The following is a 14,822-nucleotide window of genomic DNA, read 5'->3' as shown; positions in this document are numbered from 1 at the left end:
GGGACTCAGGACTGTGCCACAGAGGGCTGTTAAGGGAGCTGGGGTGACCCAGCACAGCCTCCCTCTTCTCCCCAGAACTACCAGAAGTGGGTGGAGGGTTCAGAGCAGGTCTCCACTGAGTAAATGAAGGCACCATACACTGGAGTTCCGTTCCCTTGCCTGGGCAGTGCAATTCCTCCTCTGCAGGCAGAGCTGGGATATGGAGGTTCCTGCAGCTCAGCTGCAGAGGGAACACCAACATAAGCCTGAGTTTAGTGCTAACATACAAAACTGAAGTCTCACCCTTACAGTGAGACTGAACTCACTCCAGCTAGGGAGTATCCAAAGCATCCTTTTTTTAAAACCAGTCCACATGGAAGTAACTGGTCCAGCTCTTGAGATATGAATACAAGGAAAATAGTAGGTAGGGTATGCCAGAAAGTAAAGATAATTGGATGTAAGGATATTACATCTGACTGGCTGTTCACAGGGTGCTTTGTGCAAGTTTTTCAGAGATATGTAAACATGTAAATTATATAAATTTATGAGACATATATAATAATAATTAGAGCTGTTAATTTCTGGCACTGCCTGTTGTGAGCAAGCACTTTCCTGAGATAGACTTTGATAATTTAACAACTTTGAAGAGTTTCAGATTTAAGGACAGACAGATCAGGCAGCAGACGGTGCAGAGAGCAGATGGAGTCACTTGGACAAAGCTTAGCAGGAGACAGAACAATATAATTATTTCTATTTATGCAGTGCTGTCTCTACCACACAATAGTAAAGAGGAATGCATGGGTATCTTTTGAGGTGAGTTCTTCCTAGTTTTTTCTTATAGATCAAAACTTGAGAGAAAGAAAACTTCTGTGATGAGCTCAATTACAAAGCTTTTTTACAGCAGACCTGGAAAGACATCAGAGAGCTATTTCCCAGCACCTGCTCTCTCAAAGCCTGAGTAATCCATTGACAACAAAAAATCCCAACAAGGACAAAAGACCCCAGATCGATTAAACTATGTAAACCCAGAACTCTGGTGATAAATCTGCAAAATCTGCAGGAAGACACTGGCACACTTCTATTAGGCAGAAAGCAGGGTTTTTTTGAGATACATGATATTACCAGGGAAATACTGTGGTGTTTACAGGGGTAGAGTCAAAATCTAATCCCCGAGGTAGCCACTAGCAGAGATGGGCCACATTCTCCCCTTTCCTACAAGTGCTGTCACCAGGTCACAGAACTACCAGGAAGAATACACAGTATTGGCCAAAGGCGGCATTTCAGTGCTAAAATGTCAGTGGAACCTGTCATTCTTCTGGGAAGTATTTCTTAAAATAACAAAGCTCAGTGTATTGAAAGTTAGTTCAAGTACTCCAAATACTGCAGCAGAAAGTAGCATGTAAAGCCTGGAGACATCAGAGATTTCAATAATAAGGTTTTATCCATGGAATTCTTCTAGGAAAAGAAGAATTCACTTGTGGTTGTTTCTAACTGGTAGCCCAGCAGAGTTGTAGCTGTTGGTGCTGAAACATGGAAGAAACAAATGAACTAATTCTAATGTGTTTTTTTTTTTTTCTGGCTGACAGTTAAGAATGCAGTAATGTCTAGTGATTAGGGAAGAAATAACAGAAATGCTTTTACTACCTTGTTTTAAAGTATATATTGTAGAGGTAGCTGAGAAGTTTGTGGCTGTGATCACATTCTCCCTGTTTGAAGTATCAAGTTCCACTCGTGTCAGTTTTTCAACATCGCTGTGGAAGCTGCTGACTTCCCCTGTCGGGAAGGTTGCATTGGTCAGGTGGCCATCAGAGTCATACCTGCAAAATGATGTTAAAGAGTCATCAAAACACACCCCTGTTGTCGTGCAGATACTCCTAAAAGCAGAAAAAATAGTAAAAGAAGTGGGAAGCATTGTCAACACTGTGCAGTATGTAAAAAGGTAAGAATTGGTCCATTTAGTCACTCTAAATGCATTCAGTACCTAGTCTGAATTCCTGCTAGGAGTCTTTTTCAGAGGTGCTGGATCAGATACAACTGTGAATACTGTGAGATGCTACCTACATCACACAGCCCCTGCCAGAGGTTTCTGTGCTGCTCACGGCTGGGGCTTCCGCAGTGGGCTGCGATGCAGGAGCGAGGCCACTGGAGGTCACTCGGTGGTCAGGCATCCAACTCACCCTAAAACAGCATTTTCATACCCATAAAATTAAATAAAACCAGTTCTTACCTTCTGCAACACTTAAAAGCTGCCTTTTGTCACAGATGTGTGAAGCACATAATATGAGTGGTGAATGCAAAAAGGGGACCTAAAGCGTAACAACAGTGATAAAATTAGATTGAAATCTGCAGGAAATAAGTTGCCTACATGGGTTTTGCTCTTGTGTTTTGTTTCCCATGGGTCTACTTAAATCAGCAGGAGCTTCTCACCTAGAATCCAGAGCACTACATTTCAGTTCACCTAAACTTCATCAGTGCTAAAGAAATTCTTGCAGCTCAAAGTACTTGATTGTGAATCAGGCCATGTTACCAAAAAGTCAATAATTAATTCCAGAGCTCTGGAGCAGCATTTCTAACAGGTCATTTCAGTTCTATCAACATATTTCTTCTTTCTGACGGTTCACACAGAAACCAGCACAAAGCATTGCTTGGTGCATGATATTGTTCCATAATAATGCTTCACATCTTAAAAATCTTATTGATGCTGACATGTTTTTATTCACCTAAGACAACTCACTGATATTGCAGAGTATTTGCATGAGCAAAACCAACTCATCTTCATAAAGCAGAAACTTATTGTGCAGGTATGAAAGTATAATTAAGTTTTCATGTTTTATTAGTTGTCTCCTCTCACAGACCAAACCAGTACATCAGCTGGCAGAACTGCACTGTTGCCAATGAAGCTCCAATTCACATCAGCAGATGATCTGGTTTTGTTCTTCCCTTTCAGGTATTGGCATAATTTCTCTAGGATCTTTACTTGCCCCTAATTAGTCAGACAAAATCTATATGTCACAAGAAGTATTGATGAAAAAATATCAGGATCTTTTTATCTTCCCTCCAATATTAAGAAAGAAAAATAGAGCTGCTATTTTCCAAACAAACACTAGAGAATGAACTAGTGACCATTTTGTGGTTTTTTAACAAATAAGTTAAAATTAATCAAATTATAAATTAAAAATAATCTCTCTCCTTTTCACCTCTCACTGCCCTTATATATATTGTGTGACTTATTGACATTCTCCCCTTATGATGGTTCTGTGCAAGTTGACTGGGTGCCACAGGCAGGGACTAAAATTGACTCAGATCACTACTTTTCATCATTAGAAAACTCCATGAACATCAGGCAGTTATATTTCATTTACTGCTTGACCAAGCAGGTGTGACAGCTTGGTAGGTTATTTGGATTTGCTACTGTACCACAGAAAATCCCCCAAAACTGCATTTTTAAGGTGCAAATACAGCTGGTTTATTGCAATGTACTTGTGTTCAAGACATGGGATCCATCTTCACTAAGGATCCAGTTTGGCTGCTGATAGTGCAGCTGCTGAAATACAAAACTCCCTGTCTAGCTGAAAATGGGATAAACTGTTCCTGCCTGGCTGGCCAGAAAGTGCTGACTGGTAATGAGACCCAGCACATGCCAGAGGCCTCTCACTCCTGTAGATGGTCCCACTGACTTCAGGAGGACACTCAGAACAGTGTCTCAGTACTGATTCCACACCATGATCATCTAAAGGGTTTTTTTTCCCCTTCCAGATTGCTCCAAGAAACTCAGCCCTCTGAGGACAGGTTCTGTCACCTTCCACATGATGAATAGCAGCACACTGGGACTCAGCTCCTGCAATGTCCTACCCATACTAATAGGGGTGGAATCATGACATATTTCTTAATGTTAATTTGGAGCTCAGTTATGCCACTGTTAATCATGTCAGTGACCATTTAATCATGCAAATAATTGCATTGATTTCAGTACTCACATGAGGAAGTGCTCACTAGTATTTGAAATGCACACATGGGGATATTGCTTCACAATCCATTTGCATTTCTATGTGTAGCACAGTTAAGAGTTATATCATTTCAAAGGGAAAGCAGTCTAATTAATTTTTTCAGAGTTGTTTCTTGCAGGTGTTTTCTTGTCCTTGATTTAATAGAGGACCAGTGCTTCCCCTCCCCTTTTACAGCTTTAATGACACAATATTAAAAGAAATCTAGATGACTTAAAATTGTACATTAGCTATAATTGTATGCAAGAGCTCTTTCAGCACTTCAATTCCATCAGATTAGAGTAGATGGATGTACTTTTGTAGGTGGTTTTCTACCTCTTAATAATTTCCCTCTGTGAGTGATCTGACATAAAGGTAGATGTTCTGAACAGCTCATTATCTTTGCTCATATTCCCAAGTATGTGTGATATGTGTTGTTAAACTAACTCGTCCCTATTTCAGCTTGACAGTGCCACGGGTTGAACTTTTGGATGGGAATGCAAATCTAGCTTAAGCACCAAAGATGACTTCAAACAATTTGAAAGTTGCTCTTAGTTCCAATGATACATTCTCATAGTGCTCACAAGCAATTCATATAAACCCTTCAAAAACTTCTAATCTTCAAACTGAAATTGGCTGTCATTACAGAATGTGACCTCCCTGGAAAACAGTATCTGGGTAAAAGATAACCAAAGCCATCACAGCCCATGACCTATTCATGGCAGCAGGTGAGCAGCATCTCCTGAAAGCACAACTATTCAGCACAGAGGTGATCACAGCCCACTGTGTCTCTGACTGGAGCAGACATTCCGCATTTCAGTCATTGAGGAATTTGTAATGTATTATGAAAATGACTTAATATATTGGATTGAATATAAATATTAATCACATTATTTTATTTAATTGACATTATTTAATTTTGCTGCTGTTTTTGCAATGCTAAAGTTGTAATTCTGTTAGTTTTCCCTGACTGATGTATGCTGGCAGAGTGTGTGGCCATGCAAATCCTGGACAACTCGAAGCATTGGTGAGGACAGTGTTACCCAGCCTGTAGTTAAAGCTGGGAAAGTATGTAAAACTCTTTAATTTAGCAAAATTTCCTTGAGTTAATCATATACCTCATATAAATCCTCCCAAGCTACAGGTACTTCTTAATGACTAAATCTATACTACATACTGCACTTGCAAGCAGGTAAAGTCCTTTAAAAGATCTTTCAGCCCTACTTTAAAAAGAGGAACAAGCAATAGTATAGCAAGAGCAATAGTGTGAAATGGTTTATGCTCAATGTCAGTGGGACACTGAGAGTAGGAATGCCAGGACTGAAAGGTACATGACTAAAAATAATCTCTCTCCCATGCTCTAACAATCAAGGCCCTGCTACAAGGCCTGCTGTTCAGCATTTTAATAGACATGGAGTTACTGTAAAGGCTCTTTGAAAGTGTCACTGGTCTGTGGTATGGACTGACATCATCATCAAGTGGGGATATAAATGGCCAACTCTCAGCACTGAAATTATTAAAAACAAGCATACATACATTTACAGTCAGTTCTGTTTATAAAAGGTGACTCTGATCAGTGTTTGAACAGCACCAGGGTATCAGAGAGCTTGTGCTATTGCAAGGGAGTTGAAATTTCCATCAACAGATGTTTGATAATGATAACTGAACCAGGAAGATCCTGTATGCTTTTGTTTTCCCAGGAAGAGTAATAAAAGGCCCTCTCTAATGGCTTATACTTATGCCTACCCTATTAATTTAGTCTTTGGCAGAATAATAGAGAACAGGATGAAGAAACATCCTGTTGAATAAAAACCCTCACACACTAGGCAGCATTTTCGCCGCTTTTATCCTACTTTCATTTGAAGAAATTATAATTCTAAAAACCTGTAATGACAGGGACTCAACCACCTCTCCAGGTGACTCAGGCAGTAACTCACTTCTTATCAATGTGTTTTTTGTTCCAATCTCACCTAGATGGGTTTCATTTTAGTTTTTGACCATGAACTCCTATGCTCTACAGAAAATAGGTACCGTTATCTTCCTTAAGGACTCTGAACTAGGGACAGAATTTTCATCCAGCACTTGCTGAATCCTCAAACAGGGATTATGACAAATAATTACAAATAATGAGAAATCCTGATACAAGGCACCTCTTTGTAAATAAAAAATGAACTTTCTCTTGGGTTGTTCTCAGACTGGGGTGTCCTGACTCCATCTTGAATTATCTTGTCTTGCTTTTTAGAAGTTCTGTCAATGGTCTTGTTTATGAAGCCTTTCCATCTCCCCTTATATACAGCCTTTTGCTATTACATATCCATTTGCTATTATTAAATATCTTCCTCCCCTGCTGGTAGAGACAAGCTCACTCCTGTCTTTGGATATTCCTTCCACTGAGATGCTCAATTTCCTTCGCAACACCCCGTTCTCTGGTGAGCATGCTAATTTTCCCCTTTTTGCTGTCTTCAGAAATTTTGCAAATTCCTGATTCATATCACAACTTGCCTGTACCACTTAAGCTACAAAAAAAATCTCATATTTTCATTTAGAGAAACAGATTCATAACAAGAAAATGCAAATGAAGTGTAATCTCAGGCAATTTCTGCTGCACTTAACAGGCACTGTGCACAGAGATTTTACATATGACAGGTTTAGGCCCCTAAGAAACAGCAGTGCTTCATTTTAAAAGCTTGTGCAACAGCACTGCTTGTCCTGTCTCACACAGTGTTAGTAGCAGGGTGTCTTTTTAAATAGCTAGAACTGTCTAAGAAAGTTTTACTGCTCATATATAAGTTTCAGTCCCCATAAAACAGGACTCCTTGCAGCAGGCATTTAGTGTCGTGGACTTACTCATACACAGTTGTCCATCCGTTCTCATCGCTCTTGGTTGCTAAAAGCCCCGTGTTTCCAGGATATGTCATCAGGGCCAGGTTGTAGCCTTGGGCATAGACCCTTTTCAGGACCCCATTGCTGCTGATGGTGAGCCAGTAGACCTGGCCCCCCGGCACCACCACCCAGAGGGGCAGCCCGCTGGTGTCCCTGCGGATGTGCACCGAGTTCCCGTTGCTGCTGGTGATGGTGGCCACGTCCCCGTCGCTGCTGTAGGAGAAGTTGTAGATGTAGTCCCTGGTGATGAGGTTGAGCGTGTGCAGGTGGGTGCCATTGATGGTGAACTGGTAGAGCTCCTGGTCGGCGGGCGAGGCGATCTCGTACAGGCCGGAGTCGCTGAGGTGCGCCCGGTTGCGGCTCACGGCGCGGATGCGCACGTTGCCCAGGTCTGCCACGTACAGCGTGTCATCAGGAGACACCGCTAGGGAGGAAGGTGCTTTCAGCTTTGCATCTTTGGCATATCCACCATCACCTGGAGGAGAAATGGGAATTTTAGCAATCTCTAATGCCCTTGTTAAGCTGATCTTCTTAAGCCTGACAGGCTGCTTCTCTGCAGTATCATTTACAGGTCAATAAAACAATATCCTCTTCCAACTAATTAAATCCCTATTATCTAAGGTTGGTGCAATTCTAAATTAGTCTCAGTGAGGACAAACAGGAATATAAATTATCTAATTCACAGCATTTTTGCTGAGTCCCAAACCCTGCTGTTCAGGAAAGCTTTAATGCAGAATTGTGAAAGAAAAGACTGCGATACCTGAAGTTTCATTCCCTACTTACTGTCTGTTGGCGTGTTGTTAAAGCCGAATTGTGTTGTAAACAAAAAGAAAATAAAACTCATTAATTCAGCTAAAATGACACTGAAAGAAAGATTAGTTTATACTTATTAAAAACTCAACACTGCAGGAAAACAAAATCAGAACAGTAGCCAAAAAGTGCCTTGAGAAACAATCCCTTTCAATATCTCTTGACAATTTACTTGATTTGTGTCATTTAAGGTTTCAAAAGGATTTTTGCATTATCATGGTCTGTATGTGTCTATCAAAATGAGTTTACATGAGCAGGATTTCCTGTAAATAGCAAGAAAGCATATTAAACCTCACTCTTAGGGAAAACCACATTACTGTGTGTATTTTTCTACTTCTCCTGACTGAGTCAAGAAATTGCTGGAGTGTTTGAGCCCACCCTATTGGTGTTCTCGAGCCTATTGGCTTCCTTGGAAATGGAAAAGTCAGTGGATCTTTCTGCCAAGCTGACCCTGCCTTTCACCAAGCCAGGCTGGCACAATCATTATATTTGCCACAGTTCTTTTCATTTTTCAGCACTGAGACTAGTTTTCCTCAATAGGAATCCTGTCCAGGATTCTGTTCCTCACTGGTGTCCTAGAGCCACCACTAAAGCTGGCAGCAGTTGGCAATGCACAGGAGCCTTTGATTATCATCACAATGCTGGGTCAGTAACCCACCTTCTGTGGAAGACCATTTGCATTTTTTCCACTCTGTTCTTGACATACTTAATGTTTTCCTGTCAGTAATTAACCTTTTACTTGAAATGAGAGGCTTAAGAATTATGACATTATTATGAAGCTGAACATGTTCAGTTCTTAGAGATGACAAGATGGCAACATACTGCACACCTCTGTATGGGAATGCTGCCCTTTGTCCCATTATGTTTTATGAAATAAAAGAGCCAAACTCTGTTTTGGTGCATGCAGGGGAGAGTGGCTGTGCTGGTGAGAATGTCCAGCAGTGCACTGCAGGCCTGGAAATAACTCCAGTTTCAAACACACAAAGAGAAAGGAATTCTGCACAGTATATGTTTGTACCATTTTGCTGGTGGTGCAGTATGACATGAGTGATGAGAAGGCATAAGCTGATGTTTTGCACTTGATATGAAACCTCTTGCTGAGCAGGGCTGCCTGTTCCAGTAGCATTTAGGTACAATTTGGTACCACCTTCAACAGGGGCAAATGCAGCTTTGACAAATGACACAGTAAGGCAGACATGGAAGTAATTCTGAACAGTGTGTAATCACTGCATCAAAAGAGAAAAAGCTACCACCACCCTGAAGCTCCTCCAGTGGCAATGGAAGACTTACATCTCAAAAGTGAATGGATTAAATTCCTGAAGATCTGCTGATTAGGTTTTGGGCTTTCCAAGGAAACCCAATCACTGCTTGTCCCTCCCTCCCCTAGTTACTTTGCTGATCTGCAGCTTTATCAGAAAACCCAACTGTCACAGACATCTTTTGTGAAAAATCCTTTCTTTAGGATTTTTCCTTCTGGAAAGCTGAGACCCCAGAAAAAGAATGTAAACAATGGTTATCTGCTGCTGTGGAATGCAACAGGTGCATCTGTGATTGGCCCATGTTGGATGTTGACAATTAAGGGCCAATCAAAGGCTGAGCTCTCTCTGAGACAGAATCACAGAGAGCTCCTTTGTTTATTCATTCTTTTTCTATTCTTAGCTGGGCAAGCTTCTAGGAACTTTTTCTCTCTATTCCTTTTAGTATAGTCTTAATGTAATATATATCATAAAATAATAAATCCAGAATAATAATAATAAAATAATAATAATAAAATAATTCTGAACATGAGGTCAAGATTCTTGCCTCTCTCTTTGCCCCTGAAGGGCCCTTCCAAGCCCAGCAACACCCAACAGATGACAGACAGGAAATAAAAATCACCTCCTTACCTGAAAAACAATCACAATTGGGATCAATCTTGCAGTCACAATCCGACGGGGCTCCAGCAATGACAGAGATCTCCCCGTTGGTGGTGACCTGCTGGATGCGGTTGATTTTCCTCTCGTCGGTCTCGGCAATGTAGAGGACGCCGCTGTGGGACACGGCGATGGCGCGGGCGGACTCCAGGGTGGAGTGGATGGCCACCTTGCTCACCAGGAAATGATCGATGCCGGGCACCTGGCAGTGGATGGGGCGCCCCGCGATGATCCGCACGCGCCGGCTCTCGGAGATCTGCAGCACGATGTTGTTGTCCAGGACATACAGGGAGTTGTCCAGAGGGTTCACTGTCAGGTCTGTTGGCCACTCTAACCGCACCTGGAAAATATATAAACGGGAAAGCAGGGAAAAAAATGGAAGGATAATGATTAGGGCAGTACGACAGTTTTATTTAACCGTCTCTGATCACATCATCCAGACACCTGGCAGATTCTCTCAGCACTGATTCTCTAGTACCTTTAATTAGGTTTGGAACAAATTTCAACAAGCATACTCTTTTCTGAGGTCCCACTCCAGTGTGGAACAAAATTTGATTTGAAAAGTAATTTAGCACCCTCTGAGAGGTATTTGCACAAGTCCATTAAAGCGGGAACTTTATTACACTTATGCAGTCATGCAAATAAAAACACACACTTCATGTCATGCAACATCAGCCAGAAAATTTTTTAGGTCTGAATGTTATTGTTTCAAGGTTGCAGTCAATGCTGGCAGAGTGGAGAACAGTGAGAGGTTGTCAATGTCGTAACACTTTAATTGCCTGTTAGCACAAAAGGAAAATGACATACCAGAAGAGTAGGACTCATTTCCACTGTTATTTACTAAGCAAGAAATGTTTATAAGACTTATATGCCACAAGAAATACAAGCTTAATTCTTTGTAGCAAAATAATACACCAATATATCTTACTTTGTATGATAATGCAGCCAAGTTTAATTATTTATAATGATTTTGCTTTGTGAATTCATTATTTCAGTCATGGAATGAGTAAATTTGTCATACTTAAGGGTAGCTTTTTGCCTTTCTCCATGCAGGTGAGAGTGCTGACCAAAGGAAGTTTTAAACCAAGCTGGAGGAAATAGCTGAAGAACAACCTCACTCATCTGACATCTTTTGCACTGCGATCTGGAGGAATTAAATATGCTTCAAATTAAAAGTGGGGTTCCCTGTCAACCTGAAAGGCAACCAGTACACAGGCTGCTGATTACAGCATGTGCTGGCCAGAGCTTCAAACTCCTTCTGCTGAGAAAGGCATTGCAGGATTGCTGAACTGGGAAACAACAACAGAGCAGGCTGGTCCCTCTCCCCAGCTCACGCCAGTGGAGGGTTTGGACTCCAGGTTTTTTCTGGTCAGAAAACAACTGAGCCCCTGAGATTGCAAGAGATCATATTTAAGTCTGTCTCAGGATGCTTTACTTGTTATCCTTCATGAAGAGATAGTTACTTTTATCTGAGTGGAATTTTTCTGGTCTAAATATTTCAATCACCAGAAGACAATAATTACCAGCCTAAAATGTAACTGTTTTACATGCTTTATATGTCACAGAAGCTTTTACTATTTCACTTATTCTCACTTTGATGCTGGTTTTGCTCATTTTTCCACTGTGCTAATTAAAAGCATTATGAATTCAGAGATGCTGATGCTCCCACAAAGCTCAATGCCATATGCTGGAGTGTGTGGCCATCAGCAGCCACCTGCCTGCCTGGGGTCAGCTCAGCACCAGGCTGGAGGCCAAGTCTCTCCCTTCTCAAGCAGCAGTATTTCCTGAATAATCTCATTTCCAGAGGTGCATTGCTGGTTTGGTAAGTGATGTTTTAATAATGTGAGGAGGGCACCGTGGCTGCTGTGTCTCATCCTGTGTGGGTACCACACCATTACAGAGGTTCACAGAGCAATCCCATTCCTGCTTGTGCCTTTTGGCCAGGCAGCATCATAACTGGCATTAAGAGTAATGCTCTTGGGCTCAAGATTTCTGCTAAACCAGGTGGTGGAGTCCCTCCAAATGATGCTAAATGTGGTGAAGCAGTTGGAAACAGATTCCTCCCATAGCAGTGCTAATTTCTGTGCACGTGTGACTGCCTGGGTTCCACCCACTGCTCTGAGGCTGATTTGCAACCACTGTTAGCTCTTGCTTCAGCTGAGAGCTCACTGGGACACCAAATAAAACTCTTCACTTAACAGAGGAATCTCTACATGCCTTTCTCCAAAAAGCTTGGAAAAAAACATATTTGCAATGCACCTTTTAATTCAGAATAATTTCTTTTTCTACCAAAGTAGATGGATTAGTTTTAATGGCAAATAGGGCCATTAAACTTCAACTTTAGGGCCTCCACAGATGGCACTGCTGTAAAAATAATCTTTGATTATCTGCAACTAGATTATTCACAATTAAAAATCTGGGACAAAACAATCTATTTTACCATAATGACCTTGCCTAGCACCTGCCATGTTTTCATAGCTGGTTTTCTTTTTTGGACCAGCTACACTGCCTTTGCCCAGCAAATAATGTGAATTCCTCCCTCTGTGAAGGTATGTCTGGTGTCCTGCAGATAAACAGGGACTGGTTTGGGCCTAGAAAACTTTTTCTCTGGTTTACTTGAGGTGGATTTAGTTTACTGAAATAGAAGGAACCCTTATGCAGATGCACATTTCACTTGAAGCAATGTGCCTAAAGCTTAACAGCTGTTAACTGCAAGCATATTTGCTTTCATACTGCTCACATCTGTAAAACTAGCTGCAGTGAGGTAAAAATAAATAAAATTTTAGTTGGAAACATCCAAACAATTTTTGTTACTACACCAGAACTGCTGCCCAGCTCTCTGCTCTGCAAAGCTAACTGAAGGTTATTCCTTCAGCTTCCCTTCTGCAGTTTAAAGCAGTCATGGATGTATCCCTGGTTAAATTTCATCTGAAATATTGAAGGTAGCATACACCTGTGTCTGGAGACTGCAGGCATAAAAACCAGCTGCTGCACACTGCAAGCTTGTGCTGGTGAAATTGGAGGGGGAAAAGAGGTGAAATGGCCCAATTAAAATCAAACATACACAATAACACAAATCACTGAGCATTCTTAATCTGAACAAGAATTTCAGAGATTTAGAAGAAATCTGCACTGTTCTTGTCAGGATTAGCCTTCATGACATCTTAAAGTGGTGTAAGATGGGACTGCTGCTGTCCCACTCCATCCTTTCTCCCAGTGCAGTCCCCAGCAGCAAGGCCAGTTTATGGCTTCCTACAGAGAGCAGGTTCAGGACAGTTTGCTGGTAAAAAACTAATCACCTAAATCAGCTTAAGCTGAAGTGTAACTGCACCCTCAGGTTCACTGTTACCTTGAAAAGTCACTGGTTGTTTACTCCTCGTTAAAGCAAGCTGCCCTCTGGCAGCTTCTGTGACCAAACCATCAGTTGTGCTTCATTCAAAGGTAATAAACATATTACAGAGAAGCACCTCGATTTTTATCTGATACCACTGTGCCTGCTACAAAGTTCTTCCAGACAAAACCTCAGTTAGAGTTAGAACATTAAATCAGTTAATATACCTTTAAATTTGAAGCAGCACTTCAAAAGTCTGTGTAAAAAAGTCCTTTTCCATATATGTATATATTTTTTGTAACTCAAAATTGGGCCAATTCCAAGCATTTTTTCTTATATTCAGTTGGACTTTTTTTTTAGAGCACTGACCAGAAATAGCATTGCTGATTATCCCATTATAAACAACCAGCCAGGGTTTGTTTATTCATCACAGACTGAAATTTTCAGGTGACAATTCTGGTTTGGTTCATGGGAGACTGAGTATTTGCAATAGAAATCACTGACGAAACAAGTGAACCCTTGAGCAATGAGACTTTTTGCATGTAAGTATTAACATGTCAGCTTTTCTGGGAATTCAGCATTTAAGTGTTAACATAAAGACTCCAGCTATATCTAATAATCCATCTCTGGTTTGAGAAGTGCAAAATTAACACCCACCAGTCCGGCTTTCTAATGCATTTTTTCATGTCAAGTGCTCTGGAAAACACCAAGTGCACTAAGGGGGCTTTAGTTTAAATGAATTTTCACTGGGAGATCTCACCATGGGCTGCAACACAGGCTTGCAAAGGAATCTCTGCTCCAGCACCTGGAGCATCTGCTCCTCCTTCCTCATTGACCTGGGTGTCTGCAGAGCTGTTCCTCTCACATATCCCCACTCCTCTCTCTTGAGGAGGTTTTTTTCTCCTTCTTAGACACATGATCCCAGAGGTGTTACCACTGCTGCTAATGCCTTGGCCAGCCCTGGATCCACTGGAAATAGGGGCTTCTCACAGAAGCCATCCCTGCTAAAGCAAACCTTGCCCACAAACCCACTCCATCCTCCCACAGCAAAGCTTGACAACTAAATTAAACAGCATCAGTTTTTGCCCAATGGCACTGCTAGGAGTCCACAATTATACTCAACCATTTGTGCCTGTAGATGTACACACATCCAAGGGTTAGTTAGTGAAGAACACTGCTTCACTTTTGGTTTTGAGCATATGGAGAAAACTTTCTGCACATTTTGCATGATGTTTGATGGCTGAGCCATTTTTGGTACTGTTTAAAACAAATCATATCAAACAATTGATACTGTTCATATCAAAGTAAGACAAGTAAAGAGTGAAAAATTTATCCTTGTCTGCAAATGCCAGTTTCAAGAGCTTAACTGTTTGGTTGTGGGGGTAAATTTCACTGGGATAAGTTTCATTTATCATGGATTAAAAGAAGCAGCATAAATCCCTAGAAAGGCTTCACCATTGCTTTGATTTTTTGCCATGCATTGCTTGTTTATTTTGATTCAATTTCATGTAACAGCACGAAATTCATGCCAAAATTTTTCTGATAGTCCTGACTGATGGATTACTTCCTATCTGTGCTACTCAGCTTCAAGCACTTCTGTTTATGCTACCTCTGCCTTTCTTCAGCTCTATGATATGCACTTGCAGACCTGCTCATGGCCTCTTCTGTATTTCTCTTTTGCTGCTAAATTCCTTTTAAAATTTCCTTTCATTTATCTTAAGAGTCATAGAATATCCTGAGAGGGATGGACCTGCATGTATGGAGTCCAACTTCTGACCTTGAAGAGCACAGCCCCAAAAATCACACCATGGGCTTGAGGACATCATCCAAAAGTTCCTTGAGCTCTGTCAGGCTTGGTGCTATGAACCCTTCCCTGTTCTGGAGCCTGACCACCCTCTGGGTGAAGAACCTTTTCCTAACATC

At 41.3% G+C, this 14,822-nt stretch overlaps 1 protein-coding gene across 7 annotated transcripts in view; it reads right to left on the bottom strand.

Moving 5' to 3' along the window:
* TENM1 (teneurin transmembrane protein 1) overlaps positions 1 to 14,822 on the bottom strand; it is a 775,300-nt gene that overhangs the window by 20,589 nt on the left and 739,889 nt on the right. For all 7 annotated transcript variants that reach the window (XM_054289924.1, XM_054289930.1, XM_054289929.1 and 4 more), the window contains 3 exons: positions 9,542 to 9,908; positions 6,810 to 7,320; positions 1,624 to 1,796 (listed from right to left, as the gene is read on the bottom strand). In XM_054289924.1, the coding sequence (XP_054145899.1) occupies positions 1,624 to 1,796; positions 6,810 to 7,320; positions 9,542 to 9,908 (1,051 nt within the window). The remainder of the gene's footprint in view (positions 1 to 1,623; positions 1,797 to 6,809; positions 7,321 to 9,541; positions 9,909 to 14,822) is intronic.

This window comes from Melozone crissalis, unplaced genomic scaffold (genome assembly GCF_028551555.1).
Source record: "Melozone crissalis strain CALT ecotype California unplaced genomic scaffold, PUWL_Pcris_2 ptg000068l_1, whole genome shotgun sequence".
NCBI lineage: Eukaryota > Metazoa > Chordata > Aves > Passeriformes > Passerellidae > Melozone > Melozone crissalis.
Note: the sequence above shows the minus strand (reverse complement) of the source record. Positions and strands in the feature narration are given on the sequence as shown.